General features: G+C 57.7%; 2 protein-coding genes across 2 annotated transcripts; both read left to right on the top strand.

Moving 5' to 3' along the window:
* The first annotated feature begins 225 nt into the window (after nt 1–225).
* On the top strand, nt 226–2,362 carry TGME49_204150 (hypothetical protein). Its single transcript, XM_018779291.1, has one exon. The coding sequence runs from the start codon at nt 977–979 to the stop codon at nt 1,577–1,579; it is 603 nt and encodes a 200-aa protein (XP_018637317.1). The 5' UTR covers nt 226–976; the 3' UTR covers nt 1,580–2,362.
* A 431-nt stretch (nt 2,363–2,793) lies between these two features.
* TGME49_204160 (GYF domain-containing protein) lies at nt 2,794–12,180 on the top strand (the record flags this gene model as incomplete). Its single annotated transcript, XM_018779292.1, has 11 exons — nt 2,794–3,579; nt 3,976–4,633; nt 5,051–5,341; nt 5,968–6,090; nt 6,247–6,423; nt 6,604–6,670; nt 6,999–7,105; nt 7,360–7,545; nt 7,895–8,383; nt 8,729–11,136; nt 11,511–12,180. 11 exons carry the CDS (start codon nt 2,794–2,796, stop codon nt 11,682–11,684), a joined length of 5,466 nt encoding a protein of 1,821 aa, XP_018637316.1. The 3' UTR covers nt 11,685–12,180.
* Between the last annotated feature and the right edge of the window lie 594 nt (nt 12,181–12,774).

The following is a 12,774-nucleotide window of genomic DNA, read 5'->3' as shown; positions in this document are numbered from 1 at the left end:
CGACTGCGCCCAGCAGCATGACGGGGCCTTTTTTGCGACTACAGCCCAATCGTATTGACGTTCTGTCGGAGTAGGGAGATCTGACTCCATTTGCGAAATCTCTAAACAGAGAATATCTTACACGCTTGCAGGTAGAGCCAGGAAGCGTTCTTTGTGTCCTGGGTTGTTGAGGTTCCCAAAAGTTGAAACCAGCAACAGACGATTTGTCAAACGTGTAGGACTACCTCACAAAACTTTGAAAACCCGAACGACTCGACGGCACCGAGAAGTAGCTTTCACTTCCAGTGTCTATCCCATCAAAAAGAAATTTTGGACTTTATTGTGCTTGCGAGGCTGCGAGCGTACAGAAAGCTTCTTGTCTTTGAAGAGACTCTTGTACCGGGATGTGTGGCGCCTAAGTGTGTGCTGCCTTCCGTTGGATTACGTGTGCGTTCACGCGTTTTAGGCAGGGCAGAAAACATAGAAAACATGCTTTCTAGTTAGGCGTGCCTGCGTTGCTCTAGAGTAAATTGGAGTGTGCCGCTCGAGTTGTGTGCAAGACGACGCACTGCTGGAGCAGAACGTGACAGGGGCTGCTGTGTAGAATCCGAGACGAAAAAGAAAGTATTTTTAGCGTTAAACCGAACAGGATGCATGGTGACACCTTTTTGTAAGGGGTGTGGTCGCGGGGCGGGTGGTTTCCGTTTTAGTTTCTTACTAAACTGTTAGGATGGGTTGCTCCACCTGTTTCGCAGACTCGAACCGGCAATTTTCACTTCCGGGGCCAAAGCTTGGTGTCTTCTGTTTGCTTTTTTGGGGCGCTGTACACACGTTTTCTCGAGAGCCATTTTCTCCGGCTGCATCTCGCAGAAGCCTTCCATCTTTGTCTGCACAAGTCAGCCTTTGCGGATCCGCAGAAACGGAGAGCGGTGTCCCGGGAAGCCGCATCCGAAACCCGCGAACCGTTTAAACTCCTTTCTTTTTCTGCTCGGACGGAATGTCTTCTTCGAAAGACAAATCTTCGAAGTGTGTTTTTTTGGACAGCGCTTTTTTGTCAGGGAGAATTTGTGCGCGAAGAGCGGCCGGGAGAAGCGGCTGGTCGTTCCCCACTTCTTCGTCCATCTCCGCGCATGCGGTTTTCCAGGAAGGCGTCGGTCTCTCCGTTCGGCGAGGACGTCGTTGCTGCTGCGTTCACCCGCCCTTCGCAAAGAATTTCCTCTCCGCTGCGACTCTCGCTCTCTCTTCGGTTTCTCTGTCTGACCAACAGCTTTCTCAGACGACGTGCGACGCGTCGGAGTGTACAGACACCGACGCAGCCCCCCGAGCGGCGCGTGCCGTTTCCCGCCTTTTTCTCTACTTCAAAAGTGTCACGCCCACCCGCCAAACTCGTTTTCGCGCTGGTGCATTCGTCCGGCTGTCTTCGCCTCGGCTTTCTCGTGCTTCTTGGCCCCGTTTCTCCTCGTTGTCTCCCGCTTTTCCTTCCCCTGCTCTCCGTCCGTTTGTTCTGCACTGTCGCGCGTCGGCGCTGTGCAGGGAGCCGCGCGCGTGTCGATTGGCCGCGAGGCTTCTTGCCCAGGGACTGAACGCAGCTGCGAGCTGAAGCCCTTTTTTCGCGTGTCTCCGAAACTCACAAATCCTTCCAGACGTCCATGTCCCCAGGAGCTCTTCGACGAGGTGAGACTCCCAGGAGCGGCCGCACGCAAAGATCGGAAGCGGCGATGTGTCCAGGGCGTTCCTGCGCCTCTCGAAGGAAACTCCGTCTGGCTGGTCTCCCGCCTTGCAGCAGCACGCAAACGTTATCACACAGGTGGCGTCGTCTCTCGACGCATTCGTCTGTTGCCCAAGGTGTTGCAGACGGGAGGACTCGAATCTGTAGTATATAGACCTGCGTCGTTTCTGCAGGCTTTTCTGCAAAGGAACGCAGCAAAAAGGTTTGCCACCCGGCCGCTTCCCCTAGTGACTTCGTCTCTCCTCTTTCCTGAACCTCCCGCAGTTGAATCTTCAGGCCCGAGGCGCTTTGTTCGACGTCTCAACTGGCGCTACAACGGGACTCCTCCACAAGAAGCTCGTCTTCCTCTGTGGCTGATCTTTCGACTTCTTCGTCAAAAAGTTTCCCTTCTTGTCTGCTCGCGTTTTCGTTGACGTCTTTTTCGACCTCTGGGGGCCGGGTCGGTCGCGGCCAAGGGATTGTGTCGACATCGTGGGAAGAACCGCGCGTCGAAGGCCTTGTTTGTGCGCGGTGTTTGTGAGGGCGTCCAGAAGTTTCTCCGAAGAAGAAAGCCGCGCGACTCTGTGCACGGCGGTCTTTTTAAATCCTTCAGTGTCTTGGCAGGCAAGGGCCTCGCGCTGCCTTGGTTGTCGAACAAGGGATGTGGCGACACTCCACTTCAACTTCAGGCAGGCGCCATTCGTTTTGACTTTCTCCCGCTTTCTTGTCTCAGGCGAGAAAGCCTTCTTTCCACCCTCTGCTTCCAAAACGTCTAGTCTTACCGGTCAGGGAGCTGCTCCACTCGCGCTCTCCAGTCCCCCAAGTCCGACAAGCCTGTTTCTCCAGTGGCCCTTCGCGGCGCTGCCGCCCGCCTCTGCTGCCCACAGATCTTTGCGGTGTACATACACCCGCGGCGGCACAGCCCCTGCGCGTGACGCCTTCCCGAGTGTGTCTGTTCCGTCACGTCCGCTTGGGAGTCTCACCTCGGGCGTCTAAACCCCTTTCCCCCTCCTCCCAACGCCTGCAAGTCGCCCGTTCCTCCGCGCGGTCAGGTGTCTCTCGCCACCGATCCTTCCTCCGACAGTCTGCGCCGCAGTCGATTCCCCATGGATCGCTCGCAAGCGGAGATCGGCGCGCCGGGCCCGGACCGGGGCGCGGGGTCTCCGGAGGCGCCACCGGTCGCCGGTGGCGCCTCCGGAGACCCGGCACAGGCGGGGCAGGAGGTGAAGAGCGGCTGCACCTTCTTCGTCCAGGAGAAGCGCGGGCTGCGTCTCTTTCAGGTGCTCACGGCCCCCGGCGCAGAGAAGAAGGGCAAGAAGAAGCTCGTCGAGTTGCTGCACCATGCTGACATGCAGCAGGCAACCTGGAGTCCCTGCGGCCGCCGCCTCGCGCTCGTGTCCCAGGACCAGGCTCTCGTGGTCTTCGAGCACCCGACGTGGACGGTCTCCGACGTCTCCAAGCTCTGGCGCGGCCCCGCTGCGCTCGCCTCCTACTGCGAGAAGAAGGCGAAGAGCGAAGGCGCTGCAGAGGGTGCAGGGGATGAAGACGAGAAGACTCGCGATGATGCCAGTCGTCCTGTGCTCAGAGACGTTCAGCAGTTTTCCCTGCCTCTGCCGGAGCGCGCCCTCGCGGCCACCAGTCTCGCACAGCCCAAGTACCTCCAGTGGTCCCCGCTTGGCACGTACCTCGTCGCGTTCTACAACGTGGAGAAGAAACGGAACGGAGAGGAAGATTCCACAAGCCAAGACCACAACGTCTTCGTCTGGGACGTCGCCGCCAGAGAAGTCGTTGCCTCCTTCTTCGTCCGCAGACTCGTCGGCTCTCAGTGGCCTCTCCTCAAGTGGAGAGACGACGAACTCTTCTGCTGCATCGCCTCGCGAAATTGCATACAGGTACGCTGCAAACTCACATGCTCCAGTCTTCCTATTCATCCACCACTCTTCATCCAGCACTTGCGCGCACATGCACTCACACACGCACACACGTATATATATATATATATATACACACACATATATGCATATGTATCTGTGTATCCATATACTTATGTATGTATATATATATATGTACATATATATATGTATATATATGTATATATGGATATTGATGTTTGTGCATGCACGCAGATGCTTGTGAAGCCACAAGCAGAAATCAGGTGTATATACGTCGATATACATCCGCATGCATATATGTCGGTGTTTTGTTCGTTTGTTTGGCGACACATTGATGCGTCGTCGTTCTGAGGGGCAGGACATCTGTTCTCGCGTGTGAGGATGCTCACCTTCCAGGTGTTTTCCGGCCACGACTTGAAGAAGATGCTTTTGCGTTTTCCGGTCCCGCGCGTCTTCAACATTGAGGTGGCGCCGTGCTTTTCGCCTGAGCTGGAACAAGAGCTGCTGATCGGCGCCTTCTGTCCGGCGGCGGCGCCCGCGGGTCCCGCGCTGTCGAACGCGCAGAACGCAAATCCGCAGACAGCGCAGTTCTATGTGTTCCATATTCCGAGTGTCGCTACAGCTGCCGCGACGCTCGCCGCCTCCTGCGATGTGGACTGGACACTAAACCCCCAGGCAAGACTCCAAGAACTCCTTCAGACGCAGCGCGCGAACTTGGAGAAGACCGAAGCCGCTGTGAAGGCCGCCCTCGCCCAGCCCGCGGGTGTCTGTGCCGCCGAGAAGAAGAAAGGCGATAGTGACAGTGAAGAGGACGCGAGCGAAGGCGACCTCGCGACCTCGCGGTCCGGCGTCAAGCCCCTCGCTTTTTACACGGTGGACGAGACGGAAGTGAACGAGGCGCTCGCTGCATGCGCTGACGCGGAGAAATACGAAGCGGCTCTAGTCAGATGCGTCGTCAGACAAGTCGTCGCTGCTGCGGACTCTGCAGAACTCGCCTGGAGCCCTTCGGGCACCGGCCTCATCGTCATGGCAAACACAACAGTCGATGCTGCCGGTAAAACAAGAAAGAAGAGAGGAGAGGGAGAGGGGATAGAGGTGAACGAGGGAAGTGCGTAGACTTTACGAGAGAGGGGGAGACACGTGATGGGTGTCTACAGATGATCGCCGGGTGAAAAAAAGCTCTCGTGTTGGGTTTTGTGCTTATGTCCGACTGTGTGTTTGTGTGTGCTTTGTTGCGAAGTCGGTCTTCGCCTGGACCGCCTCATTCCCCCAGTGTCTCTTCCTCCTCGTGGTCTCTCTCACTTCTCCTTTCCCTTCCAACTCTTCTTTCTCTCTGCTTCGCTTCCTCATTCTCTCGCGCTGTCTCTCGCTGCCCTGTCCGTTCCGCTTTGCCGCTTTCGCCGCGACGGTCTCCTCGCTGTTATCGCGTTCACACCTTGTTCTGTCGGTCTCACGACTGCGTGGCTTTCAGGCGAGAACTACGGAGGCGTCGGAGACTGCTGGTATTTTTGTCGAGAACCTCCCGTCGAGGACCTGGCGCGTCTGCGGCAGGTGCACGGCGACATGGTTGCGGCGTCTCGCGGCAAGTCTGAGAAGTTCCTTGCGCAACTCTCCGCCGCGGCGGCTTCTCTCCAGGCGCTCGCTGACGCCGCTCAAACGCTCTCCAGTTTCGTCAGAAAACTCAGCCAGAAAGTCGCGCAGGATGCAAAGTGGAGTCCTACGAGAGACGAGTTCGTCCTCATCGAAGGAAAATCGCCTTCAGGTCCGAATCTCGAGAAAAAGAGATAACAGACACACGCAGGGTCGGAACGGGAGGACGGGGGGGAGGGTCCTCCGTCGAGAGACGGGAAAACCAGCCTGCGAACCTGAGGGGCACTGCAGAATTCGTGGTGGTGAGGTAAATGATTTGTCAGACTGAATTCACACGTTGGAACCTCGACAACTACCGCAAGAACTACACCAGATGTCATTGCATAAGCGTACACACATGTATGTATATAAACATATCTATCTATCTATCTATCTATATATATATATATATATCTGTACATGCAAGTTTTGGTGTCTTGACGTATGTATGAGGGTTGATATAGAGATAAACATATGTGTGTGCATGTGTAAGTAGGTAATTCGTTCGGTGTGGCCGAGAATATGAGGTGCAACTGGTTTCCGAGTTTGAGGTGGAAGGCCGTTCGACTCGAGATGCGTAGACAGTCGAGTGAAAGCTCCCCGCTGCTTGCAAAGGGCGAGACGTCTCTGCGGCAGTGCAGTCGGTGCCCCAGGAACTGGAGGGAATAAGCGTGGAAAGGTTGTCAACGTGTACTGCCGAAACAAATCCGCGCGCTGACTTCCACAAATGTTTAAACTGGGCTTCGGGAATGTTTGCAGATATTTATTTGCTCGACAAGCAATGCCACGTCCGCTTTTCTTTCCCTCCCAAGTATCGAAACACCATCAACTGGGGGCCCTTCGGCCAGATGGTCGCCATCGGTGGCTTTGGAAATCTTGCAGGTGAGCTTTGTCTTGGGTCTCTCGTCTTCAGCGTGTGATTCTCTCTATTTGAGGCTCTCCCTTCTCGTTTCCTCTCTCCGCGTTTCCGCTCGGTCTTCGTCGAGCGCCCCAGCGTTCAGCTCTCGCCACTGGTCCCCGTGTATCTCTCCCCTGCAGGCGAGCTGAGCTTTTGGTTCCGCGACAGCACCGTGCGAGGCATGTCCCTCATCACAGAGTGGCGAGCTGCCTGTACAGTCCAGAGCATCTGGGCGCCGAGTGGCGACCTCTTCCTTACGGCTTCGACGTACCCTCGAATGAAGGTGGACAACGTCTTTCGCGTCTTCGACTACGAAGGTAGACACCTCCACACTGAAGCTCCGCGTAGCTGCGAGGAGCGACGGAAAAGACTCCCTTCGGGAGACGTCGCCTCAGGCGTTTCCCTGTGCAGATCCAGATTCGCTCTTTTTGGGTTTTCGAAAAGTCTGGGGGTGTGTCCACGTCCGCTTCGCTGCTCTTTTTTCCTCTTGTCCTCAGGTGAAGAAATCGCCTCAGTCAAGTTCGAGGAACTGTACAAGGTCGCTTGGAAGCCCGAGTCCGATCTGTAAGCGCCGAGCACCGAGTTTTCTCAGACGCTTTAGATGTGAATACCTATGTTGAGATGCATGCGTGTATTCATTTTTTTTAGTTCATGTCTAGTTGTCCACGGAAGAGCGTCTGCGAGAGGGAAAAGGGGTGACAGGCAACGGTTCAGTGTTGGCGTGTCTATACAGTCTCTGCACAGCGTCGCGCTCGAATTATCGTCTGCCTTGTTTCCTCTCTGTGCGTCCGTTTCGCGTTTTCCTTCCTCTTTCTTTGTCTCGTCTCTGCTTCTCTCGTCTTCTCTCTGTCATCCAGTCTTCCACTTTGAGCTCTCGTTGTCGCCTTCCCAGCTCGCCGCCGCCAGCTCCTCAGCGGAACGAAGTGGCTTTGGAGCAGACCCGCAAGGGATTCTATCGACCGAAGAACGCGCAAGGCATTCTCGCGAGAGTGATGAGAGGTGCGTCCAGATTCGTCTTTCTCTTTTCTTTTCCTCGGAAGCACACCTGTCGTCACCAGCGGCCCGCAACTCTCGTCTTTCTCCAATACCACGCGCCTTTCAAGAGGGAGGATTGAACTCAGCTCGTCACGCAATGCCGCCTCGACTCTTCGCCTTCTTGTCTTCCCTTCTCTCTCTTCTTCACTTCGTGTCTGCTGTCGAAGACCTCTCGCTCGTTTCCTCCACCGTTTTCTTGGTTTTTTTGGTGCACTCAGGAGAACTCGACGAGAGCGCGTTGCCGGAGGAACTGCGGAGGAAGCCCGAAGAGTCGAAGAAGAAGCGCGGCGCGGCCGCAGCGGGTCCGGCTGGCTCTGCGGCGGCGACCGCGGCCGAGGGAGCGTTAGCGGCTCCGAAGAAGGCTGAGAGAGACTGGGGTGGCCTGCTCGATTGGCGTCTTCAAGGTGAGAGGGGACAGGCCTGCATTTTTCCGTGTCTCCTCTGGGTTGTCTCCGCATTTCTCGAGATGCACTGTAGCCAACACTCCACGTGGTGCATCTCGTATTTTAGCTCTGGAGATACTTTTTCGCCTAGTTTTTGAAGAGCTCACATCGAGGAAGCTGCGAAGCTTGCGTACGTCTTTTTGACACGACGCCTCCACACCGTGTAGTCTTCTCTCTGTATAAGTCGCGCTAATGTCTCCACCCAAAGGGGTCTCTTTTCTCCGCCGTGACCCCGCTGAGTCTTCTGGATCTTCTTCGACGTTCGACGGCCGAAAACCACGAACTGATGTGTTGACTGTTTTTTTTTCAGCGAAAGAAGAAAACCGCGTGTATCCGGCTGCACCTGGAGGTGCGAGCACCGAGGCCGAGGAGGGGGCCCCACAGGCGGCCGAGAGTGGCCCTGGGCAGGCGCGGGCGCGCGGCCGCAGCAAGGGCGCCGTCGGAGACCAGAGCCCGGTGCCCGGCGCTGGCGGACTCGCGGCGAGTGGCGGCGCGAAGGGACCGGAAGCGACTGCCTCGGCGGAGGAGAGTCGGGACTCCTCGCAGGCGTCGGAGTCGGCGGGTGTGGGCAGTGAACGCGGCGAAGACAGAACAGCCTGCTTCTCGACTCTCAGCTCCCCGAGAGGCGACTCTGCGGTGGCCAGAGAGGCCCTGAGGGGTCGCGCCCTGTCGGACGCCGCGGAGCCCGGCCTCAGAGAAGACCGCGCGCGCGAGGTCCAAGGAACATTCCAGAAAGAGAAGACCCTTGGACTTCCAGAAAACGAGCAACCACAGAGTGCGCAGGCCGGCCGAGAAGGCGGTAAGGAACAAACAACAAGAAGGAAGGGAGAGGAGAGAGCATGTCCTCGGGAAGAACGACACGAGAGAGACGCTTGGCTCAGGGAGCAGGAAAAAAAAACAAGAGAGCGAAATGGGCCGTAGAGGGTCTCTGCAGCGAGAGGAACTGAGACATGGTGTGTGTCTGATTTATGTCTTTATCTTCTGCTTAGATCTGGGGGACTGTGCGCATGTGTCTTTCCTTCCGTCGTTGTCCACGCGTACATGAGTCATTCTGCCCATCGGGGGGTCTGCACGTCAAGCGAAGCTGATGTCCTGTTTGGAACTTTCTTTTCACCTCTTCTTCCCCTGACCGATGCATTTGCAGGAGAGGCTGGCAGCGCAAAGCCCCCCAGCGAAGAAGCGAGTGGCGCCGACCCCCGTCTGGGCCTCGGCAGCCAACAACTCTCTGCGGTCCAGCAGCTCTTCTTGCAGGGGCGCTTGAGCGGTTCTTCCTTTTTCCAGTCTCTTCAGTCGGCGAGTTCTTCTTCGCTCTTCCGCGCGCCCCAGATCGCCGCTCCCGGGACCCCGGCGCAGGGGTCCTTCGCCTCGTACCCCGGCGTGATTGGCCCTTCGCGGGGGTCTGTCTCCACAAGCTCTGCGGCCGCGAACGGCTTCGCGAACGTATCGCCTCGCGACGCGCCGACCCCGGGCGGGCCTGGGGCCCCAGCCGGCGGCCACGGCAGTTTCAACAAGGCGCCGGGACCCGCGACGGCGCAGCCGTCCGGGCAGTACGAAGAACTGCTGCGGGCATTCCGGAACATCGTCCCCGCCGGCGCCCTGCGCGTGCTCCAGGAGGGCCGCGCCGCAAACCCCGCGGGCGACGCGCGCGGTTCGGGCGCGTTCGGCGCGATTCCAGGGGCGTCCCTCCACGGCGACCAGGCGGCGGTGGCGAACGCACAGGCGGCGCTCGGGGCGGTGCTCGCGCGGCTCCAACAGAACAAAAGCGGCGGGGCCGCGGGCGGGCCTGCCGGCGCGCTGCCGTTCCTCCAGGGGGCTCAGAGCGGGTCGAGTGCTCCCAGTGCCGAGGCCGCGGCCTTCTACGCAGAACTCGCCTCGCGGGTGCAGCAGCGGGGAGGCGGCGCGTCTTCGTTTGCCTCCTCGCAGCTTTTGAAGCAACAGCTGCTTCAGCAGTTCGCCAGGCAACAGGGACAGGCCGCTGAGGAAGGCGGGAGGTTCGCGCGCGGACCGGGTCAGGGAGAAGAAGCAGCGCCCGAAGGTCGCGGGGCGGCGCAGGGCGCGCGGCAGCCGGGCCCGCAGGGGCCGCCGGCTGGGCCTGGCGCTGCGGGGGCGGGCGCGCGGTCTCACGCGCAGGAAGTTGCGCAGCTGCTGGATCACCTCCGTCGCGGACAGACAGCAGAAGCTGTGCAGTTCGCTCACGGGAGTCGCGCCGTCTGGTCGCTGCTGCAAGCGGCGGCGCAGAAGCAGAAACTGCAGAAGCTGCAGAGCCAAGTCAATCCGAAGGAGGCGGCGCAGTTCCAGGGACCGCCGTCCGCGAAGAAGACCGGAAACGCGACGCCCGCCGGGTCCGCGAGTTCGGCTGTACGCACACCTGGGGCGGCGACGCCGGGCCTCGAAAAGGAGGTGGGCGGCGCGCAGGGCGGTTTGTCTCCTGCGTACGCGAGTCCGAGTTTCCAGAACGCTTTTCTCGGCTCTTCCTTCGGCGCGTCTCACGGAACTGAGACGCACGCGGGTGCAGAAGCGCCTTCTTCGCACGCACAGGATGAAGGCTTCATCGCAGACTTCATGGCGCTGCAGATGCAACGCAAGTCGACGGACTCGGCGACTGCGCAGGTCTCCGGAAAACAGGCCTTCCCGTTTCCGACATCTCGACAGGCGGGGTCTGCGGCGCTGCCGGCGCGTGGGCCCCCAGAGCTCCGCAGCCCAACGTCGCTCGCGGCTGTGACCGCAGCTGCAGTCGACGCCTTGACCCAGCAGTATCCGCAGTTGACGAAGGAACAGGCGGTCCTGCTGCTTCAGAAACTTCGACTGGGTGCCTCCGGGAGCTCACAGAGCGACTCCGCGAACGCCAGTGAGCACTTGGGTGCCTCTGCGTCGGGCAGCCTGTCCATCGACACTCGCGGAGACCGCGAGCGCCACGGTGGAGCGGGGCCCGCGCCGGGTGGCGAGGCAGTCTCTGGGATGAGCTTCTCGGGGAGTGGGGCGTTTCCAGGCTTTTCGTCCTTCGCGCGCGGCGCGGCTAGCCAGCTCGGCGGCGAAGACCGCGCAGTCGAGGGCCGGGGACGCATGCGCGGGAGCGCGTTTGAGGCCGTAGGCGAAGAAGGCGGGAAGCTGGGGGCCTTCCAGAACGCGCAGCGAAGCCACGAGCTCCTGAACAGCGTGCGAAGTGCCGCGGCGAACAGGGCCGCGATGGGCCCCGGGGCGGACCCTCTGCTCCGCGGCTGGGGTGCGAGCGGAAATGCCTGCAGTCTCGCGAACGGCGCCGGCTTCCCAGACACCGGGGCCATGCAGGGTCCCCCTGCCTCGTTTCTGCAAGACCTGAATCGGAGCCGAGACGCGTTCGGGGAGGATCGCAGAGATGCCTTTGGAAACATGCAGGAAACCCGCGCCTGCTTTCCGCGAAACAGCGCCCAGGGCGAACGCGCTGGCGCAGAGGCGTCCACCACGCATGCCCCATGTGGAGGCAAACCTGGCGGCAACGCAGAACGGGGCAAGCGACCTGACGCAATGAAAGACAAATGCTGGCAATATGTCGACCCCAAGGGGAACATCCAGGTAACGACGAAGTCTGAACTGAGAGGCGGAAAGACACCGCGCGACAGGAAGCCGGAGATTTTTTCGGGGGGCTATGGTTGAGACTCTGAGGAGTGCGCCTGCACTGCATCTCTGGTCGAACTCTGTGATGCTGGTGCCTATCTGTGAGGGGAGCCTCGAACATAAACAAACAAACAGATATATATATATATACATATATATATATATATGTATATATATATATACATATATATATATATATGTATATATATATATATATATGTATATGGGATGTAGGTGTTGTTGTTATCAGCCGCGTCTGTCTATATCATTACGTTCGTAAGGATGGATGTGAATATGCGTGCTGTTGCCTTGGCTGTGTGGTGTGCATGCAGGGTCCATTTCACCGGGAAGAGATGGCGATGTGGAACGCGATGGGCTACTTCGATCCGGCGCTGCCTGTGAGGTGCTGTGGCGCAGACCGCTTCATTCCTCTCAATAAACTTTACCCTCCGCCGCAGCAGCCTTTCTCGACAACACCGAAGCCTCAGCCCATGCACATTCAGTGAATGCAGGTCTCCCTTTTCAGTGGTGTCTGCGTAACGAAACATGGGTCCATATATATCTATATATATACACATGTACATATATATATATATATATATTTATATATATTTATATATATATATATATATTTATATTTATATAAATATGTGGTTACTTGTACACATATATGTATATACATGCAGATGTTCATGTGGACGCAAAGTATTCTCGGTCTCTCGCTTGCAGGGCAAATGTTCCTGCGCGATGTTGTGCGAGAGAGTAGACGCGCCGATGCGGTGCCGTCCGCAAGTCTCTGTTCAGTTTGCGCAAACGTGGATATGTGTGTGTATGTGGCTTTGGAGGCGGATCCCCGCCCCTGGCATCTCCGTAGACTCTCTGAAGACACTGTCCTGTGAATTTTTCGTCTCTCCCCAGGACTGTCGTCCGTGGTCTCAGACAGAGGCCTCACTTGAGTTGCAAACAAAAGAAACCCTCTGTGTGATCAGGCAGTCAGCGGTGTTTCGCCCGTCGCCCTATATTCCGGTCTCCCACACCGAAGCCGGCAGGTTCAAGAGTGTCCTGGGTGCAGCCAGGAGCGTATTCGAAACAATAAAGGCACACCGCAAAGACGGCGCCGGTGCGCAACAGCGAAGCCGAGAGACATGCACTCCTACTAATAGGAATCTTAGGACAAGCTGTTGTGCAAGCAACGCCCATCAGATGACAGCAACTGAAGCTAGTCTCCCTCGTACACATTACTCAAGGGGATTTGTACGTCTTGCTCCCGTTAGGAGCTGCACGATCAGTCAGAGACCAACTGAAGCTCGACTTCGTGTAACACAGTACGGGTGCGCGTTGAAGGCTTCTCTGGGTTCCTTACGCTTTTTCACAGTCATCGCCTGTTTTTCTTTAGTCCACAAGTCTTGCCAGACAGATACGTATACTTTCTACGGATGTGCTTCGCCCGCACAAATCTTTTCCCTTTGTTAACCGTCTGATGGAGACCTCTGCACAGATGCTAAGTCTCCGGCCTGCGAGTCTGTCGTGGCTTTTTGCCGTGAAACCAAGAGGGTAAGGTAGCAAGTGCACTGGTCGCCCCTGGAGCAATTCTCC

The sequence above is a fragment of the Toxoplasma gondii genome, chromosome VIIa (assembly GCF_000006565.2).
Source record: "Toxoplasma gondii ME49 chromosome VIIa, whole genome shotgun sequence".
NCBI classification, from domain to species: Eukaryota; Apicomplexa; class Conoidasida; order Eucoccidiorida; family Sarcocystidae; genus Toxoplasma; species Toxoplasma gondii.
Note: the sequence above shows the minus strand (reverse complement) of the source record. Positions and strands in the feature narration are given on the sequence as shown.

What these genes read in the sequence shown, in the direction of transcription:
- TGME49_204150 (XM_018779291.1), top strand. Translation starts at nt 977, where the DNA reads ATGTCTTCTTCGAAAGACAAATCTTCGAAGTGTGTTTTTTTGGACAGC.